Source organism: Podarcis melisellensis (assembly GCF_964234715.1).
Source record: "Podarcis melisellensis genome assembly, chromosome: 17".
Classification (NCBI taxonomy): Eukaryota; Metazoa; Chordata; class Lepidosauria; order Squamata; family Lacertidae; genus Podarcis; species Podarcis melisellensis.
In genome coordinates, this window is record NC_138534.1 from 31,714,972 (window position 1) to 31,735,817 (window position 20,846).

The 20,846-nt window shown below is 45.9% G+C and overlaps 1 protein-coding gene across 7 annotated transcripts in view; it reads right to left on the reverse strand.

Moving 5' to 3' along the window:
* LOC309359835 (rap1 GTPase-activating protein 1-like) overlaps positions 1 to 20,846 on the reverse strand; it is a 46,551-nt gene that overhangs the window by 1,662 nt on the left and 24,043 nt on the right. For 2 of the 7 annotated variants that reach the window (XM_081894040.1, XM_081894037.1), the window contains exons 7-22: positions 20,206 to 20,309; positions 19,353 to 19,431; positions 18,861 to 18,914; positions 18,692 to 18,775; positions 17,755 to 17,855; positions 17,309 to 17,438; positions 16,718 to 16,873; positions 14,035 to 14,106; positions 13,117 to 13,203; positions 11,652 to 11,786; positions 8,921 to 9,082; positions 6,133 to 6,236; positions 3,484 to 3,600; positions 2,532 to 2,661; positions 2,322 to 2,424; positions 343 to 667 (exon numbers count right to left, since the gene is read on the reverse strand). In XM_081894040.1, coding sequence (XP_081750166.1) covers positions 343 to 667; positions 2,322 to 2,424; positions 2,532 to 2,661; positions 3,484 to 3,600; positions 6,133 to 6,236; positions 8,921 to 9,082; positions 11,652 to 11,786; positions 13,117 to 13,203; positions 14,035 to 14,106; positions 16,718 to 16,873; positions 17,309 to 17,438; positions 17,755 to 17,855; positions 18,692 to 18,775; positions 18,861 to 18,914; positions 19,353 to 19,431; positions 20,206 to 20,309 — 1,943 coding nt within the window. The remainder of the gene's footprint in view (positions 1 to 342; positions 668 to 2,321; positions 2,425 to 2,531; positions 2,662 to 3,483; positions 3,601 to 6,132; positions 6,237 to 8,920; positions 9,083 to 11,651; positions 11,787 to 13,116; positions 13,204 to 14,034; positions 14,107 to 16,717; positions 16,874 to 17,308; positions 17,439 to 17,754; positions 17,856 to 18,691; positions 18,776 to 18,860; positions 18,915 to 19,352; positions 19,432 to 20,205; positions 20,310 to 20,846) is intronic. The other 5 variants (XM_081894042.1, XM_081894041.1, XM_081894038.1 and 2 more) reach the window with 5 other exon arrangements.

Below are 20,846 nucleotides of genomic sequence, written 5' to 3' on the forward strand. Positions count from 1 at the left end.
GCAAAAAAATTAAAGAAGCTGCAGTAACACAGAGAGATGGATGGGGCTGGGGGGAAAGGGCATTGTGGGAAACAAGAATCTTGGGGAATTCGCCAAGAAACTTGCAGACCCTGCTAGATGCAGCGGAGGTGTGTTTGTGATGGGGGCACAGAGCAGTTGGTCTTGGGAAAGAAGTTCAGATTGGTGTGAGGGGTTTGGGAAGAGAAGACACAGTAGCCGCCTGTGTGTCTGGGGAGAGCCACAAAGTCAGCCTCCTGTTTTCCCATCAGGGAATGTGGAGGGTGACAAAGAGAGCCCTCTTCCTTTCCATCACCTTTTGCCCACATGCCCTTGTCCCCTTACCCTAGGGCACCGAGGCTCCCTAGGGTGCAGATTACCTGAGAATTACCCAGCATGCACTGAGACACCCCTCCAGCGATGACATCACACACAGCACAAAATGGAGGCCTGTGGAACAAGGAAGTGGCAGTTTCTTTAGCATTCTTCCCTTTACCCCCCTGCTTTCCAGTATACGAAGAACCCATGAAATCACCTCCCTGCCTTCTTAATGTCATGGGGAAAAGAAAAGAAGAAGAACATACTGGACTGTAACGATGAGCATCCACTTTGCTGCCTTTCCCCTTCTCCATAGAGCCTGCAGCACTGCTTGGCGGGAGCAGCTGAGTCACTGAAAGGAATTAAGCATTTTATTTAGAAAGGTTAACTCAAGCTACTTCTGGCTCACCAGACCCATCTTTTTTCTTACTCAGGCTGCTGCCAACTATATACAGGGTGCTACAGTACTGCTAATTTACTTGGGACATCAGCCATTTTCCAATACCTGTCCCTGGTAAATTACTGCCCCTGTTTTACCATTGTAGAGATATTCAGTAGACCCTGTTCTACATTTTCAGCCTTAGAACATAAAAAATCAAGCATAATATCCAGCCTATTATCCACTGCTTTTGTTTAGAATTGTTTTACTTGTTTTTATAATTGCCTAAACCATTATACCTGTTTTCCTGGTTTTCCATTGCATGGTTATAATGTAACCCACCCTGAATATTGTTCAGGGGAAAAGAATGTGCCTTTATGAGTCCTGATCCAAACTGGGGTCTCTCCATGCTGCTTTAAAAAATGAATAAACCACCAAACAACACTTAAATATGTTCAAATGTGGTAGCACATTTTAAAGCTATCATCATCAGCCCCTAGGTGGTTTCAAAATGGAGAACATGTCCATTAATGGTTCTTGGTTACGAGGGCTAAATGAAACTTCCAGATGCAAAGCCATTGTATCCCTAAACACCAGTTGCTGGGGAACACCAGTAGGAGAGGCATATTGGCTTCAAGCTGCCAGAAGCATGTGGCTGGTCCCTGTAAGAAAGGAATGTACCACATTGGGTCATTGGTCGATGCTGCATTATATTCATGCCTTTAGCCAGAGCCCACCTCTCTAGGATGTGTCAAGAGGAAGTAGAATCAAGAGAAAGAAGAGGATGTATATTGTAAAGAAACCAGGTACCGTATTTTCCGCCCTATAGGACGCACTTTTTCCCCTCCAAAAATGAAGGGGAAATGTGTGTGCATCCCATGGGGCGAATGCAGGCTTTCGCTGAAGCCTGGAGAGCAAGAAGGGTCGGTGCGCACCGACCCCTCTCGCTCTCCAGGCTTCGCGGACCTCTCTGCAAGCAGCGGGAGCGCTCCCACTGCTTGCGGAGAGTTGCCTGCATGCTGAAGCCTGCGCACGCTGAGATCAGCGCGTCCAGGCTTCGCGGACCTCTCAGTGAGCAGCGGGAGCCAGCGCTGGGCTCCCACGGCTTGCAGAGAGCTGCCTGTTTGGGGGTTGGGGTAGGGGGAAGCTCGGGCTTCCCCCACCCCAGCCCCGCGCCTGGGGGAAAAATAATTCCCCCCCCTTTATTTCCCCCCCAAAAAACTAGGTGTGCCTTATGGGACGGTGCGTCCTATAGGGCGAAAAAGACGGTAGTTCTTCAGCAGCTGAAAGTGTGATACTGCTTTCCAGCTGTAAGGAAAGACAGCTGTCATTCTTTAAATGATTCCTGCCTCTTGGTCAGAACTGGGGTTTTCCCAAAAGGATAGTGAATCTTTGGTCCAACTTGGAAAATTGTAGCCACGTCCTTCTCATGCAAATAGGCACAGAAGTCCTTCTCGTGCTATCATCCTTCCTCCATGAGGGACATCAACATGGGAAAGTTCCCGTCTACTCGCTGTCAGTGCAATGTGGGATGGCTTTGCAGCAGCAATGATAATGCAAAGGTTACATGTTAGTTCACCCAAACAAGTCTTGTCCTAGAACCTGCAAGACCTCGTTTGGTTTTTACCTGGTGAGCTGGTACTGCTGGGTGTGCAGACGCTATCGTCTAACCACGCGCTCTGAGTCAGGGACTCCTGCTTTTGGGGACCTTCAAGGGAACACATCAACTCCTGCACAAGAGAAATGGGGAACGGGACTTAGAGGATGCTGCAGCTGCTCAGCTGGGACAGGAGGACTACTTGAGTGGAAAGGGGATTTCCAAGACCCCCACACTGACCGCCTCGTTCTCCTCCTCCTCCGACGTCTCATTTTCTCTCACTCCGCTGCAACAGCTGCTCACATTGGACGAGGAACGGGACAAGGGCTGCATCACGCAATATCCTGATGTCTGACCGGAGAGCGTTCTGCTGGAGGAACACACAAGCCCCAGATCATCACCCTCATAAATCTCAAAGGCCACCAGCCCAGCCATTACAGTTCATAAGCCTCTGTGACAAAAGCCTCACTTTGCAGAGAAGTCTTTAAAGCCTGCCCAGACTTGCTCAGGTCCTCTAGTTCATTAGAGCTCAATACACACATTTAAAAGGGATGCGGGTGGCGCTGTGGGTTAAACCACAGAGTCTAGGGCTTGCCGATCAGAAGGTCGGCAGTTTGAATCCCCGCAACGGGGTGAGCTCCTGTTGCTCAGTCCCAACTCCTGCCAGCCTAGCAGTTCGAAAGCACGAAGTGCAAGTAGATAAATAGGTACCGCTCTGGCGGGAAGCTAAACGGCATTTCTGTGCGCTGCTCTGGTTTGCCAGAAGCGGCTTAGTCATGCTGGCCACATGACCTGCAAGCTGTACGCCGGCTCCCTTGGCCAATAAAGCGAGATGAGCGGCACAACCCCAGAGTCATCCACGACTGGACCTAATGGTCAGGGGTCCCTTTACCTTTACCCTCATTTAAAAATGAAACACTGTTTATTGTTCGTTAAATGTGTATCTCAACTTTTCTCCCAGGAGCTGAAGGTGGCATACATTGCTTTCCTCATTGTTATCACCACAGCAATCCTGTTAGGAAAGCTTGGGCTGAGAGACAGCAGTTGGCCCAAAGTCATAACCAACTGGGGATTTGAACCCTGGTTTCCAAAGTCCTAGTCCTCTACTCTATTATGCTACATTGGCTCAATCACACACACACACACCCCACTTTACACAAGGCTTCCCGGTGTTCTTTTGTTCTCAACTCACTTGTTCTTCCTGTTGGGGAATTCTGGGGAGCTGGGACTGGAAGAGCCGTCCGACTTGAGGTCAAAGAAGGGCCCTGGGCTCTCCAATACTTTCTGTATCCTTTCAGCGATGTCTTTGCTTTGGAGGAAAGGGAACAAAAACACTTACAGCATGGAGTCAAGAGTCCTTGCATGAAATCCAGTGGCTTCATTTCTTTAAGACACTTAAATTCTCCTTCAGCCCATATAGGGACAGAATGAATTCCTCCAAAGGTTATGGGAATGGAAACTGGCCCTTTCCCAAAAGTCTAACCAATGACCTGCATGGCCTCCTGCCTTTCTCTGTAGCAAACAGCACATTAAACTCTCTCTCTCTCTCTAGATATATACACACAGTACATAACTCATTACACTATTGTTTCCATTGGTTCATGGGGCTTTCCCATTCTTAGCCCAAATCTCAATTATGTTGAACAGGCCAATTTAACAGGTCAAAACTAAAACGTATTTTATATACATTTCAGACCCATGATACTGCATGATGAAGAATCTTGATTGGCAGAAACAACGGTTTTTAGGTTTAGCTCACTTAGAATTCCAACTGAAATGCACTCTAATCATGAAAAGAAAGATTTAAGCAGAGATATAGGCTGTGTGTACTCAAATTCGCAAGAAAGTAGGTTGGTTCCTTATATCTACATATATAGCACAGGTTTGACAAATATGCAGGGCACATCAGATTTCACTTTAAAGATTTTAGCTCTGCTCATTCTGAGGAGGTCAGGAGCTTTAAAGGCTAAAAGTCTTGGGAGAGGATGGCAGCTCCAACTGTACTTTGCAACCTCCAGAATAAAGAATCACCAGGTCATTCTGCATATAACTTAAGAGTAGGTTGGCTGGTTATGCGCTGCAAAAAAATGAGAACAAATCTACAGATGGTAATTCACATGTATAAGTTGCAAATTTAGAAATAATTGCTGAAATTTAAATAGAATTGCAATACAATCTCACCATTATGGGGAAAACATCAGGAGAATGTCTAGGTGCTGCTATTACTGGGCAACTTCATGGCTCCTGTTCCCCTTTTTTCTGATTCCTTATCTTTAAACCAGATTTGGACCAGACAGGCAGCAAACAGAGGAGACCTTGCCCGCCCAAGACACATGGGGGCATCTCCTGACAACGTTTGCTTCTTTTAGCTTTAATGGTCCTGTCAAATTTTACTGGAGCAGCAGGATAAAGGGTGTGACACAAAGGGGGAGGAAGGAAAGACACTTACCTGGGGAGTAAATAACCCTTAACCCACAACTGAATGGGACTCACTTCTGAGTAGATATGGGGATTGCACTGTTAAGTAGACTTCAGACACTGTCAGCAGCTGAATCACAAATTATGCTAATAAGTGTTTAATAAGTGGTTTCAATTGTTGCTCTAGCTTCCATGGTGGCCTAAGTGTACCACCAAGGAGGGTGACACTTGTGGTGATGGGACTCAGCAGCAGACAATTTGTAAAGGGCAGGGCAGGGTTGCGTCCCCTCCTTCCTCCCAATCAATGGTCCTTTGGCAAAACTGAAGTTGTGGGGTTTTTATTTTTTATAGAGTGAGACAGAGCAATACACACCTAAAATACTCTTTGTTCTGAGTGCATGAACTGCTGACGGTGGCTAAGGTTTAACAACCTCTTCCATTGGACTTAAATGAGATTTGTACCTGAACTTCTGCCTGTACTGGAGCATGACATACTCAATCCTCTCGCCCTTTTGGTGGTTTTCACAAAATCCGATGAAACAATGAGGTAAACAAAATGGGTGCAGGTAGCACTGGGAAGGATGCCTCAATAATACCACCTTCCAGTGGCGTAGCGTGGGTTGTCAGCACCCGGGGCAAGGCAAGTAATTTGCGCCCCCTAACCCATGGATTTGCGCCCCCTAACCCGTGGATTTGCGCCCCTAGCCCTAACCCCCAGATGGTGCGGCTGGCCCCCCTGCACCCCCCACGCTACGCCACTGCCACCTTCACCTCTCTTCCAAACAATCCTCTGTCTTTGATATGTGCCTATGGCTCAAGGCATGTGGTCCTTCCTCTCTGCCATTCTTCCCTTGAGTCTTACCCAGTGTCTCCATTTAGGCTTCAGTTTCATCATCCCCCCCCCCATCATAAGTTCGGTTCCCCACAATTCCACATCAGTTTGTGATTATTTGTTGTTGTTGAAAAACCAGTTTGTATCTAAATGGAATTTCAATGGAATTTTATGAAAATGCACCAGAGTTTTATGAAATTTTAATGGAATTATGAAAATGCACCAGAATTTGAATGGAATTTTATGAAAATGCATCAGAATTTTACGGCAAAATCCCCCTAATATACACATTTTTTGCAAAGCAATTTCCCCTAATATAAAGCATTTTTGCATGTTCTTTTCACTCATGCATTCATACGCACACTTCAGCCCCTCAGGCTGTGTATTTTTGTGCACACTACTTGGACTGGAGAACTTCATTGCAAAGTTCAGAGGTGTGCAAATTTTAAGGGAAGCTGTGCTTTGGTTTGCCTATTGTTAAGGAAAGTGCTGATTAGGTAAGCTAACCTATAGATGCAAGCCGAATTTCTCCACCATCCCTAGCCATCCCTCTCCCTCTAGTCCTCCAAGTCCCTACAGCCCAGTCCGTACCTTTTCTCCTCCTGGATGTTCTCAATGCCAATTGCACTACTGCGTCGCCCATTGAAGCGGCTACCTCGGTTGCGTGACGGGCTTCTCCCAGGTAGGGCAAAGGACTAGAGGGGAGGAAAGGACAGTAGGAAAAAACGAGAGACAGAGGAAGAGGAGGATGCAGAAAAGGTAAGAGCTAGAGGGAAGATGGAAGACTGGGCTCCAGAGCCTGTCCTTGCATTGCTACCCCATGCTAACAGTTTCAGCCTGTCCAGAGAGTCACAAGGTGCCCAAGCATGATGTGGGAGCTGTCAAAGTTCGACAAATAGGGGATGAGCCAAGAGTGGGAAAGAGCAACACACATATAAGAGAGAGAGAGAGAAATGGAAAGATTGGTAGACAGAAATGCATGTGTGAAAGAGCAACAGGGGGAAATATAGACTCGGAAAAGCACAAGGTAAAGCCATGTACAGCCCCAGAGGGCTAAGCTAGACATTACAGTAAATGTGCACCTGCTGCCCAAAATGGAACCCATCACATCTTCTCCCTCTGTCCCAGAAGAGTTTTCCTCCCTACCTAATTAGCAGCTGAAGATCTGGAGCAGGGGCAGGGCGATGTGGGACGCAGCTTCTACCAGGGATGCCAAAGTGTGTGCCCAGGGGCTGGGGCAGGGATTAAAGATCTAAAGGCAGTTTCCAGCACGAGCTGTAAGTTTACTCCAATATCTAGCTTAGCCCAAAAAGGAAGGGAGAAAAAAGGAAAGGTGGGGAAGTATAGAGCGCCCCCTTTCCTTACATTTCTTTGGCATTTCTCCTACTTCCAGCAGATGGTGGGTATCACCTTTTCCCTGCAGAATTCCCCAAAGGAGACAATGCCTTTCCTGGCTTCTCTGGACATGGGAGGATGGATTCACCTAAAGGAGCCTTGCACAAGGACTTCTGCTTGCGCAATGGGGCTTCCATCCCTTCCTGAATGCCCCCAAAATTGGCTTGAGGGGTTGTGAGAGCCCCCATAACAGCACATGGGAGGGAAGGCTTGTGCATTCATCATAGTGTGACACTTGAGTTCCATCCAGTATTTGGAAAACCTGCTAAAACCCCAGCATTGATCGGGGAAAAGAAGAAATTAAAAGCTTCATCACAAATACAGCTTTCTGAAGTACCATATTTAGAGTGCTGTCTAATGAGCCAATTAAACCTGAGCTGAGGAACCTGTGGATCTCCAGATGGTCTAGTCTACAACTCCCACCATTCCACACCATTGGGCTACACTGGCTAGGATCCCACCACTGGATCAAACTGCTTGCTCCAAGCCATACAATACACTCACATCCGTCTGAGAATTTTGGTACCGTGAGAACGGGCTTAAGATGTAAGCCACATCTACTTTGCCAACTTCTTCCAGTCATGCCAGAGGAACCTCAGCGCAGAAGGAATTCATTCTGTGCCATGCTTCTTATCACCAGGGGACTTGGGCATGTATGGCTCAGGGACAGCAGAACATATGCTTTGAATGCAGAAGGTCCCAGGTCCAGTCTACAGCATCTCTGGTGGCTGTGCTGGTCTCACCTTGAGCACTCTCTTGAGAATGAAAATTCACGTAAGCATGCTTTCCACACTATAATTGCAACTCCAGACTCTCTCGAAAATGGCCTTCTCATCAGGTGCCTTCAGTGCCTGTGCAAAGGACTGAATGCCCACTTGGACAGAGGATGTCCTGAACTACAGCAGCACCAATGCACTGGTAACATCAATGCCAAGCAAAGGAAGAGCCACTAATGCAACACTTCTAGCTATTAGTTCTTTCATTCCAGACACCGCTTCATCTCACCCTGCCATGCAGTCCATCACTGAACAGTCAAGTCTTGGCAGGCAAAACTAACTTGCTGCAGATGCCCACCAAGTGGTCCATAGCCAGGAGGTGAGCATACTTGGGTAGAACAATCCTAAATAAGGTCAGCAGTATGCTCTACCCAACAAACACACTGTCCTAAACCTCTCCAGACATCAACAAGGTGGTGGGAGAGGTTCTATAAGCGGGCTCTTATGGAATCTTTTTTAGTGCCCTCAAAATTAAAATTCAGTCTAGTTTCAGTCCTGTTTCGGGCACATAAACCACCCTTGACACTCCAAAGGATAACCAGTGCCGAGAGACGAATGCCAGGAATGCAACTTCACCATTTCTCCTGGGTCTCTCAGTAGCTTTTGGAATCACTGAACATTGTACCCCTTATGGATAACCTGTTCTGCATTAGGAATCAGTGGCATAGGGTTTGGGGGGTCCCATTCCTGCCTTGGGGACTGATTCCACAACTGCTGCAGGAGAACTACTGCTCAGCATCGATGCTAAAGGGTCCCGAAGGGATTCATCTTATCCCCAAGACCAAACATGAAATGTCTATGTGAAATTTCTGAGGGTATCATCAGCATCTTTTATTCCTCTGTAAAAGTTTTTATATTCTCACATAAAACATCAAGGCAGTGCTCAGCAATTAAAAAACCCAATAGCACAATTTATTCTGATTCTCCCTAAATGCTTTCCCTGTTCCTCAAATTGTTTTCAGAGTCAGAATCGGCAAATGAATAGAATCGGGTCTCAGAGGAACAGGATAGGGAAATGAACATAGAGAGATGGGGTGGCAGGGAGCCCAACAGAAAATAGCCACAAAACACCACCAAGACAAGGAGACATTAATAGCTGGAGACAGAAAAGGTTGAAGAGCAGCGGGTACACAGTGGTAGGGGATAGTGGCAAAGGACTGAGTACATTCTGGTCTCCACCCCATGATGCCACCTCCCCAATACCTTACCGCAGCAATAGCCTTGGTGCCTTCGGCGACACTCTGGTTGAGGGCAAGGCCAGCAGTAGCTGGGCGATTGGGTGGAGTTGATGGCTGCTGCTGCTGTTGGTGCTGCTTCCTCATGGCTATTCCCATGGTATCCAGGCTCTGGCTACGGCCCCGGATCACCCGCTGGAGAGAAGGGCAACAGGGAGACAGACACGTTCACAGACACACAAAAGGACATCATGAAGAGCACTATAGGATGCTGGTGGACTGGGTGGAAGGAAGCGGAGGGAACAGGCATGAGCTCAGAAACACCCCGCTTCCTACAGGACTCGGGCAGACAAGGTGTTGTTTCCAAGCGGACAGAACTCGCTTCTGCTAACCTAACCCACAACCTCCTGAAGAGCTCTCTCATAAAAACCACGCACACGTCGTCCCTAGCCTATGGCACCCCAAAGCACAAGCACCAGGGGGCAGACATTTAATCCTTCAACACAGGCATAGGCAAACTCGGCCCTCCAGATGTTTTGGGACTACAACTCCCATCATCCCTGACCATTGGTCCTGTTAGCTAGGGATGATGGGAGTTGTAGTCCCAAAACATCTGGAGGGCCGAGTTTGCCTATGCCTGCTCCAACACTATTCTTTGTACTTGGCACTGTAGATATGAGCAGAACCACCAACTCACAGAGAAGGTGCAAGAGGATACTGTGGTCAATGGCATCAAAAGCTGCTGAGAGATCAAGCAACAGCAGCGAGGTTGCACTCTCCCTGTCCCTCTCCTGAAGAAGGACATCCATCAGGATGCTTAAGGCCATTTTGTCCTCAAACTGGACCTAAACCCAGACTGAAAGGGGTCAAGATAACCAGTTCCTTCCAATGGTGTCTGCAGCTGGACGACCCTCTCAAGCACCTTATCCCAAAAAGTGATCGGGTGGTAGTCCAATATTAGTTCTTAGTCATCAAAGTTCCTCAGGGTTCAAGCAGGGCTTCTTCAGGAGTTGCTGCATCATTGCTTCCTCCAAGGCAGCAGGCAGCAACCCTTCATGCAAAGATGGATGAACCACCCCCTGGAGGCAGCCAGCGCAGCTCAGGTACTTCAGATGAGTCATGATGGCCAGATGTTGAGCACACATGTGGGCCAAACCACTGCAAACACCTTGCCCACGTCCTCAAACCTCATCAGCTGATCCCACAAGATTGGGCAAGATGTTGTGTTGGACACCTCACCCAGCTCTGTAACAATGGTAGCATTCAGCTCAATGGCTGGTGATTTTATTCTCAAAGCCGCTGGCAAATATGTCACAGCTGGCACTCTATTCCCAGTGACAGGGGTTGGCAGCCCCCTTAGCACATCTCTGCTGGCTAGCTACTCAAAGGTGTGATGGGGTAAGCAAATTAAGTCTTCTTTGCAGTAGGCACAACTATGTGCTCTAGCACACCCCTGACCGACTTTGCATTGGATTGTATGCCATTGTACTCTAGACTTCATTTATCCTGTTTCATGGCTTGGAGAGCCATAGACACCCAGTGAGCTCTCCAGGCTCCACAATTTTGGAAAATGAACTCGGGAGTAATTGCGTCACCAGCTCAATGCATCTCACTATTCCACAGCAACACTGAAGCTCAACAGGACTGCCAAACTTGGCTTCTGAAAAATCCCCCCAAGCATTCCAGAACCCCTTGGATTCCATATGCCTCTGGGGGTAGACCATCCTAATGGCAGAGAGGGAATGACACTACAAGACCCAATTTTGCCAGATAATGGTCTGACCATTAAAGGTAAAGGGACCCCTGACCATTAGGTCCAGTCGTGGCCGACTCTGGGGTTGTGGCGCTCATCTCTCTTTATTGGCTGAGGGAGCCGGCGTACAGCTTCCGGGTCATGTGGCCAGCATGATTAAGCCACTTCTGGCAAACCAGAGCAGCGCACAGACACACCATCTACCTTCCCGACGGAGTGGCATCTATTTATCTACTTGCACTTTGACATGCTTTTGAACTGCTAGGTTGGCAGCAGCTGGGACTGTGAAACAGGAGCTCACCCCGTCACGGGGATTCAAACCTCCGACCTTCTGATCGGCAAGTCCTAGGCTCTGTGGTTTAACCCACAGCGCCACCTGCGTCCCTTGGTCTGACCATTACAATGGGGTTAATTCAACCCTGCCCCCACAACATATAGAGTACCACCAACCATCATACCTTGAGGTAAAGCCTAAATCAATGCTTTGTCCTTAGTATGGACACCGAATTATCCCAGAAGCAATGTACTGAGGTTGTCCAACACCACATTACAGACCACCTCAGCCAGCATAGTGAGGTATACTGTTGAGCAGCAAGGTGGCCAGTTTACAAGGCACCAACGGCAGTCCCAATCTGCCCTGCCCCAAACCTGTGGCTGATTTCCCCTCCTCTGCAGGTAGCCTGCTGGCATCTGTTCTCTGAAAAGCAAATATTGACAGCTGCGTAGGATGGTGGCTAAGACACTAATCTACGAGCTAGGAAGTTCCTTCTTTTGGCAAGCTACCATCTCTGAGCCACCTGCACCCCTCTGGCAATTTCTAAAATACAGAGATAATGCTATAGACCTACCTGTCAGAGCAGTTGTGGGGATGACTAAGATAATGTATGTGAAATACCTCCAATGGATAAAATGCAAAGTATTATTACAATATTCACCAGAGCAGCATGAAATGGGAAAATGCAAAATTACACCGGAAGAGAGATATTAAGCATCACCTATTCCCTCTCTCACCTTGAAATTTTCAAAGAAGCCACCACCCCCATTCTCCATTTTGTCATCATCGCCAGACGCCAAGCCCATCATACTGCGGCTACGAATCTGCAACTCCTCATAAAGGCTCTCCAGGAGGGCACTGCGGGTACGATCCTGCTCCAGAAGCAGAGAAGGAGAACACGTTTCAAAAAACAAATAGGCTAGAAGCAGGGAAGGGTGGACGCTTAATCAGAAAGGAAGAAAGATCAGGCTGAGTGACAGAAAAGAAAGCAGTTCTGTATGTGGGTGAGTTACATAATCAGCTGGATCATAGAGATTCACTAGCTCTATGGACTCTCATTAAAGCACGAGACTCAATCTCAGGGCTGTGGGCAAAAAGAGGTTCCTGCATTGCAAGTTGTGACCCTCGGGGTCCCTTCCAGCTCTAAAATTCTATGATTCTAAGTGGATGTGATTAACCAATTTTAATTTGTTTTTGCTCCTAAGGGAATATTTAACATCAGCTACCTAAGGGGGCTTCAGAGACCCCAGGGAACTTTTGGAGGCTGTTTGATAAGGGCAGCCTAGTAAATAGTTAATCTCTGGTAGCACTGAGTACCTTAAATAGGGAATGTGAGGGTACAAGAGAGGAGTAATAATAATAATAATAATAATAATAATAATAATAATAATACACTCTGTTGTGGCCAGGTCTCCCCCAAGGTGACCCAGGGTGGCTAGAATGTGGTTGTCACACTTACATAGTGTGCTTTTCATTCTATTGTAGGAGTTTCAATTCCAATTAAAAGTGTAATTTTGAGTTTAAAGTCACCAGGAGAAATTACTCTTCCCATCCCCATGCAACAGTTGCAGTTTAGAAAGTCCTAGGTTGGATTTAGACATCACCTTGCCAACAAAGGTCCGTATAGTTAAAGCCATGGTTTTCCCAGTAGTGATGTATGGAAGTGAGAGCTGGACCATAAAGAAGGCTGATCGCTGAAGAATGGATGCTTTTGAATTATGGTGCTGGAGGAGACTCTTGAGAGTCCCATGGACTGCAAGAAGATCAAACTTCTCCATTCTTAAGGAAATCAGCCCTGAGTGCTCACTGGAAGGACAGATCGTGAAGCTGAGGCTCCAATACTTTGGCCATGTCATGAGAAGAGAAGACTCCCTGGGAAAGACCCCAATGTTGGGAAAGATGGAGGGAACAAGGAGAAGGGGACGACAGAGGACGAGATGGTTGGATAGTGTTCTCGAAGCTACCAGCATGAGTTTGACCAAATTGCGGGAGGCAATGGAAGACAGGTGTGCCTGGCGTGCTCTGGTCCATGGGGTCATGAAATGTCGGACATCACTAAATGACTAAACAACAACAATTGATTGTTGAACCTGCATTTCATTTCACATCCTGTCATTGATGACCAATATGTTACTTCCTGGTACTCATACCAATATTTGCTCTTTAAGATATATGAATGCAAATACAAGTAAACTGACTCACCTCCAGCTTAGCAAATTTCTCAGCATGGTAGCAGCTGTGCTCCGCATTTATAAGCTTTGCCAGAAGAAATTCACGGAACTCTGTGCCCTGTCAGAAGGAGGAGAATACTCACTCACAGCATTTAAGTCTTACAAGACCCTTTCTTATAGATATATCCAGAACTGTTTTGGTGCCGCAAAGGATAGTGATGAAGGTTCTAGGATACTTCTTTGCAAGCTAATACTTAAGATTGCATGTTGATACCAAAGCACAGGAACAAACACAGATACAAGAATATTCCTCTATTCACCTCAATGGGTTGCACTGTAGAGGTGAAGAATACATTCAAATTAACCACGTGGGACTGTACCACTCTAAAAACTCATGATTTCCTAAATGCCCTCCCAGTTCCCAAGGAAAAAAAATCCTTTACAGTATGTAGACATATAGGAAATGAAGGCTATCTTTCCTTATGGTGCTTTAGCTTTTGGCAGGCAGGGAAATCTATTACATATGGATTTATTTAAAGAGGCAATCCCTTATTTCCTATTTATAAAGACCAAGTAGACTACGTTGTACTACAATTTTTCCGAAAATGCATATTAATCCTCTTAGCTGATGAGTACTGATACTAGAAGGTGCTTAAGCTGAAACTGGCAGCATCTATTTTAGGTGCTTCTGAACATATTAAATGACAACAGTGGCAATATTGGGAATGCTAGAACCACATCTAAGAACACAAGTTGAGCTGGAAAAATGGCTTCCAGGTCATAGGTGCTACAATATTTTAGAGCCCAGGCTGTCACAAGTTTGGGGCTTTTCCAGCCCTAGGTAGTTACACATTCAAAGTTTCATATAAATAGATCGTAATGTAGGAACCATTACCAGAATTCCACTGCCCTTTAAGCCTTTAAATTTTTTTTCTGGCTGCACACAAACCTTTTTGAATATTGCTGGATTTGGCAGAGAAGGCCCAAAGAAAGGGACGTCATCACGGGCTGTAACAGAAACCTGCAACCATCAGAAGGGACAGAGTGGTTTTAGAGTACAGACAGAATGACAACTATGCAGGGTCTCTGCAGGTCTGCAGCCTTAGGATAATATTAAAACATTGTCAGATTTAAACTGCTGTCTGATGAAACTGCTAATCAGCAGAGAGCACAAAAGATATGGGATGTTAGAAACATCTCATATACAGCCACACACACACATACACTCGTTTATAACATTGCAAAAATGCAAATAAATGTACATTATATTCCAGGTGAGTATAATCATTGCAATCATAGTATTCTTCCTTTTTCGACTATCAAAATACATAAAAGCTATTTCCATAGTTATGCTTACTACCTTTCCTATATTTCCAATACATTAAACACTTGCATTATTTTACCAATAAATATCACATAAAAACTAATTACTATATTTTCCTGCTATGTTCTTATTGGTTTAATTTCCCCTCAACAATAGACCTGGATTGGCTGACTCCAGCACCTTGTTATTATAACATTGGATAAATAAACTCAATTTCTTTACAAACATATTTTCGTGGTGTCTTCCTTCTCTAACAAATCAAATTTGTTAGCTTAACCATTCATGCCATGTCCTGGATTTTAGTTAGCCAGTGATCTATAGAGGGACAGCAAGCACTTTTCTAGTTTGGGCATAGTATCATTCTTGCTGCAGTTAGCAAAAAAACAACAACCAAAGAACAAACCCCAACCATTTAAAAATATTCTTATTGAACTCTATTCTTAGGCTAACTGAATATTACTAGTGCATCTCTTAGAAGGTCATAACCTGGGTTTTTGTTTTTTTTATTCCTTCCATAACTGAATCCCAGTATATTTGGTTTAGGAATATGTCTACATGATATAAAATATTTGCTCCAGGGTTATTTGGAGGAAGCCATGTGATTTAAGGGTATGGCATGGATGTGACCTCAGTCTGCTTTAAAGTGGCAAATTAAAAGTAGGTGACCTGAAGCAAGAACTGCATATGTGCCCTGCTTTCTCTTGCAAAGTACCTCTTCAGCAGCCTGCCTCATCTCTGCTTCTTGCCCCCCCCTCCTCTCCTGCCTCTGCTTCTGGACTGCTCTCTGCCCCAGCCTCTTCCTGCTCACTAAACCCTGTTACCTCTTAGCTTCCGACACCTCCTCCTAGTCTGCTTCTTCTGATCTCTCTGACCACTCATCGCCATTCCATCATCAATCTCCTGGCTCTGAGCCTTCTTCCCTTGGGGTTTCCCCAGCCAGTGCCTCTGCCCTCAAGCCAGTCTGTGACATCACCTTAACACCCACTCCTGTTATTTATTCGAGTATTTGTCCAGGTTGCTAATATAGCTCTGAAGTTAAACTAAAATGCTTGTCGTTATCTGGGTTGCTTTAGTTGACTTTCCCAAGTCATTGTGCTGCTTGGACACTTGATCACCAGTAGGAGTTATTGCTGCCAGGAGTGTCACTTGTGTACACTAAGGTTCATGTGTACTTACGCATGGATAAGAGAGGGAAATGCACACACTTCAAAGTGTCTGAGAATGATACAACTCCTTATCAGAAAAAATACACAGAACAATAGAGTAAAGGACTGGAGGCTCAGTTCTGCATGTTTTAAGACTTAAGAAGTGATAGGGTGAAATTTCACCTTGACTCCTCTTCTCTTCCGGTGGGAAGAAAAGTAAACCACTTTGAGGTTTTTGATTAACCAGTGAGTAAATTCCGCTAAAATAAGTAAGTAAATAAAAGAGGTACTGGCAAGAGACTGGCTAGTGCTCCACAATTTCTCCCCACTGTAGCCAAGGAATAGAGAACTAATGCAAAGTTAAAAGAAAAAAAGAAGTGGGCTAAGATTTAAAGTGCTGTAGTGCTATACAGGAGGGATAGGAAACCCTTTTCAGCCCAAGAGATATATTCCTTTCTGCACAATCTTCCATGGGCCACATGTTGGGGTGGTCGGGTAGCAGGGCTAGTGGCTAAAGTGGGCACAGCAATAACTGTTATTTTTTACCTCTGTACAGTAGGCTAGTTTCTAGGCACATTTAGACACCCCTCTCTATCCATCTAGGGGGCAGCGGGTGGCGCTGTGGGTTAAACCACAGAGCCTAGGACTTGCCAATCAGAAGGTCGGCGGTTCGAATCCCCACGACAGGGTGAGCTCCCGTTGCTCGGTCCCTGCTCCTGCCAACCTAGCAGTTCGAAAGCACATCAAAGTGCAAGTAGATAAATAGGTACCACTCCAGCGGGAAGGTAAACAGCGTTTCCGTGCGCTGCTCTGGTTCACCAGAAGCGGCTTAGTTGTGCTGGCCACATGACCCAGAAGCTGTATGCTGGCTCCCTCGGCCAATAAAGCGAGATGAGCGCTGCAACCCCAGAGTCGGTCACGACTGGACCTAATGGTCAGGGGTCCCTTTACCTTTACCTCTATCCACCAATGAGGCAAGCAAGAAGCATTAGCACTCAAGGAAGGTGCAAAGCAGGGCCAGTGAGAGGTGTGGCTGGGAAGGGGGTGTGGCTTAGGGAGATTCCCAAGGGCCAGCCAGGGGAGCCTAGAGGTTTGCTACCCTTGCAGCAGAACTCTCTTGCACTCGTCGTGAAAGTAGCAGAGTATTGACCGAGTGGACTTACCTTGTAGAGAGTCTCCCCCAGGGCGCTGTGGTGGAGCTGCACGACCACGTAGGAATGCAGGAAGTTTGATGCAATCATGTCGGGGACAAAGGGAGTATTTTCGTCCTGGAAGACAATGGCCACGATATCGTTCCCAATGTGGCGCTTCCGCTGAAGCTGGAAGGGAACACGCAAAGGAACATGTTAAGAGGGGAGTTGGGCTTCCCAAATGCAAGCTGCCCAGCTTGGCCACTCAAGTCCACAGCACCCACCCCAATCTTAAACTCCAATCCATTCTAAACTGTCAACCCAAGATCCCCAGACCAGATTATGGCCTCTTCTTTCCAATCACAACTTGCTCCAACAACCTTCCCTTTGTCACATCAACCCTAAAGTAGCTACCTGTCTGTTGCCATCACTCTAGAGCAGCCTTTCTCAACCTGTGGGTCCCCAGATGTTGTTGAACTACAACTCCCATCACCCCTAGCTAGCAAGGCAAGAGCTCTGGGATAATGGGAGTTGTAGTCCAACAACATCTGGGGGCCCACAGGTTGAGAACCGCTGCTCTAGAGGCTTATTCAATACTGTGTCCTCCATAGGTCCCCACGGTACCTGTTGGGCATCTCCCTCTGTGAAGGGCAACATCGTAGAGACATGGAACATGATCTCTTTGCCCCGGAAATGTGTGTAGATAGACTCAGATCCTGTTTGACCTCTAGTAACATCCAAGCCACCTCGGAAGCTGGTCAGCATAAGGCAAGAAGGAGAAGGAGAGAGAACAGACAGAAGAAGAGATACCATGAACAACGGTAGCAGCTTTATCGAAGGCAGAAATACAATTCACAGAATGAATTGTGGTAATTGGTGTGTGCAGTGGTGTGTGAAAGAGGGTAGGAGGCCTAGAACTTCCTGGTGGTGGTACTGCCACATCTCAGGACGGGACCAGACAGGGCCACTGCTATCTGCTGCTATTAAGGCGATGCAAGAGTCTTTGAAGGAAAAATGGGCCAAGAAGGACAACTTCCAAACCGTTAGGTTTTTACAGCTGAAGTACTCACCCACGGAAATCCTGCAACTGGATCCTGTCTCCAAGGATATCCAAAAACTCTAAGAAGCCCAGACTCTCTTCAGTATTACTGAAGACTTCTTCCTCTGTGGTCTATATAAAAGGAAACAGAAAACTGAAGGCCACCATTTCCCATTCAAGTTCTTGACCTATCCTGGAGTCCAATAACCAGTACCATAAAGGTCTCTTTTGCACACGTGTGTGCATATGCACAAACAAACAAACAAACAAACAAACAAACACACTCTCTCTCCTTTCCTTTCACCTTCCTAAAAAAGCCACAATCCCTGTTTGCCAGAGCGGAAGGTGTGGAGACCGTGTGTATCTTTGACAGTAGCAGAAGATAAGCTGCATAGGTTCTGAACAGATATTAGTCAGTGGTGGCCCATAAGCCATAGCCAATCCCCTAAAGCAGGGGTAGGCAACCTAAGGCCCAAGGCTGGATGCGGCCCAATCACCTTCTCAATCTGGCCTGTGGATGGTCAGTGTTTTTACATGAGTAGACTGGGTTATTTGTGGGACATAGGAATTCTTCATTTTTCTTTTCAAAATATAGTCCGGCCCAACACATGGTCTGAGAGAAGTGGAAAAGGTTGCTGACCCCTGCCCTAAAGGGGTCCTTTCAGCAGGGACTTAAAGAGACATTTCTCAGGTGATGTCTACAGCTTGGTTTCTCCTCCCTAGTTGCTTGCATGTCACTTCCAAGTGCTCCCCCTTCCCAGTTGCTGAAGCCAGAGGGAGGATGGGGGGGAGGACAAAGGAGGGGAGATGATTAGCCAAAAAGGAGTGATGGTGTACCAGAAAGGAAGAAGGGAGGATCACTGGACATGATGGAGGGGAACAAGAGGACATAAGGAAGCTCTTGTCCAGACTCCCCAATAGCCTATGATAGAAAAGGGCATTGAGTGTGCATAAGAAAAGAGGTTTACCTGCCCAGGTTTTTGGTAGATGACTCCGAACTTGAAGTTATTGCTGATGACATGTTCATCAAATGCAACAATGAGTTGGGAAGCCTGGGAGGTGGAGAAACAGCCAGAGTTAGAAGTAAAAACACACCGAGAAAGGGAGAGTTTGCATATGGGGCTACAGCGAGCCTACCTTGGGATAGAGCACTGGAAAGAAGCGGTCAACATTCACATCCTCACACAGCAGCTGCAGGAGGACAAGCAAAAGAGGTTAACACACTTCAAGTGCAGGGACTTGAGGTACCATTTTCACTGAAGCCAATCGGATGAGCATCAGTTATTTAACATGGCGTGAAAATTCACATTTGCAAATTTAACCTTTCAACAGTCCTGTATTTGCAAGGGATTTGTCACACCAACACCCACACCAACTTATTTATTCTCTAGTTGCTTTCATAGGCTAGTACTCAAGGATTCAAAATTGATTAAGTGGGATATAAATTTAAATTTAGGACATAAATTTGAGACTGTCTAAGCTATGCTGCCTGGCATGGGTGACTTAGCAAAATGGAACCTTTTCTTTGGACAAGTAACTGAAAGGAATCAGATTTGGTTCATCGGAGGATTACAAGGCAAAAATAAGCCAGCAACTAACAGTAAAGGTGCTGGACCTGGAACAATGTACCTTTGCCATTTGGACAGCATTGGGGAACTCATTCAGGCAAGAAATAGGAATCAAGTCGTGCTTGGTACTGGTTCGAGACCTGCAACAAACAAAATAAATGCTAAGGAAACTAAGCAGCAAAAACTCCAGCTTCCCTAGTACCCCAAAGTTCACAGTACCTAAAGCTAGCAAAGTTATTTTGGCACCTGTGAAAGAAAAATCGCACAGGCCCTTCTCTACTTCCCTTACAATAAAAATACACTAAATTAAATGGCTAATAATTCCCCACACTTTCATGACACCCAAAACCAGCTGCCTAATAGTGGGGTAGCTTTACACCCAGGAGGGGTCGATACCCTTCGGCAACGCAGCAGGCAATTTTAATTTTATTTTGCCCACTGACTGGATAAATTTTAATTAATTTTATCCACGGACTTCTTTTTATAATTGTTATATATGCTGCAAATAAAGCTTGGTAAACAAGTGATATATTAAGCAGTAATTTAAGTAATTTTTTAAAAAAATATATTTCATTGGGTGCCCCAAATAAGGCTTGTTAGCCTTCTCAAACATCAACAGTTGCGGACTTTTCCCAAAGCAATCATGAGGGAATTTCTTTTTTTAAAAAGTGTGCTGGAGGCAGTGCTGGGTGGGGTGAGGAAGACAAGAACTAGTCGAGGGATTATTGGCAGCACCTCCTGTCTATTTTTAAATGTGCAGCAATTTTGATTTGCAAACTGTTCTGAAATTCTGGTGACTCTTATGTGTGTGTGAAAAGTGGCAAATAAGCTTAGTTAAGACAGCCACTGAGAGACAGAGAACCACCTGAAAAGTACAATCATTTCACAAGGTTTGAACCAAAGGGCTGTTTTACCTCAGAAGCAAGCGGAGGTTGTCTTGCTTTTCGACTTGTTCATACTTCACGGAAAGGACCAAGTAGCCCAAAGTTGTGTCACTGGCATAAAAATTGTGATGTTCCTGAGGAAAAGAGATATTGGAATAATGGATGTAGAAGCAAGAGACTCTTTTCCTGCTGCAGCAGCCACTGGGCACATGTAATATTTTGAATTCTGGACCGCCTTGAGGTAATATGAGAGAAGACAAGAGAAGCCCTAGTAGGCTGAATTGGGGCGGAAGACATTGCCGTGTCGCTTTGTATGTAGTAATGCAGGTGTGTGTGCTGAGGGTGTGTCATGAATTCACTGCCTCTCTCCAGCATTACGGACACAATCTTTGAATGCTGGTGGTATTTTCAGGGATATAGCTTCTGCCATTTTTATGTCATTTTTCTATTTTCTGTGCTGTGTCTGTTCCCTGCCCATCCCCTTCTGAGTACCTAGGATACAATGGATGCTCCAACATGTAGAAACAAGGCTTTTGCCTCCCCCTCTTCCACAGTGACCTGTGGTTTTCATTGTACATATAATTATTGTATACCACTTGGATATTTTTAATGAAATTAGTGTTTTCGTAAATAAATGCTTTCATAAGATAGTCTTTTATGTTTGGTTCATT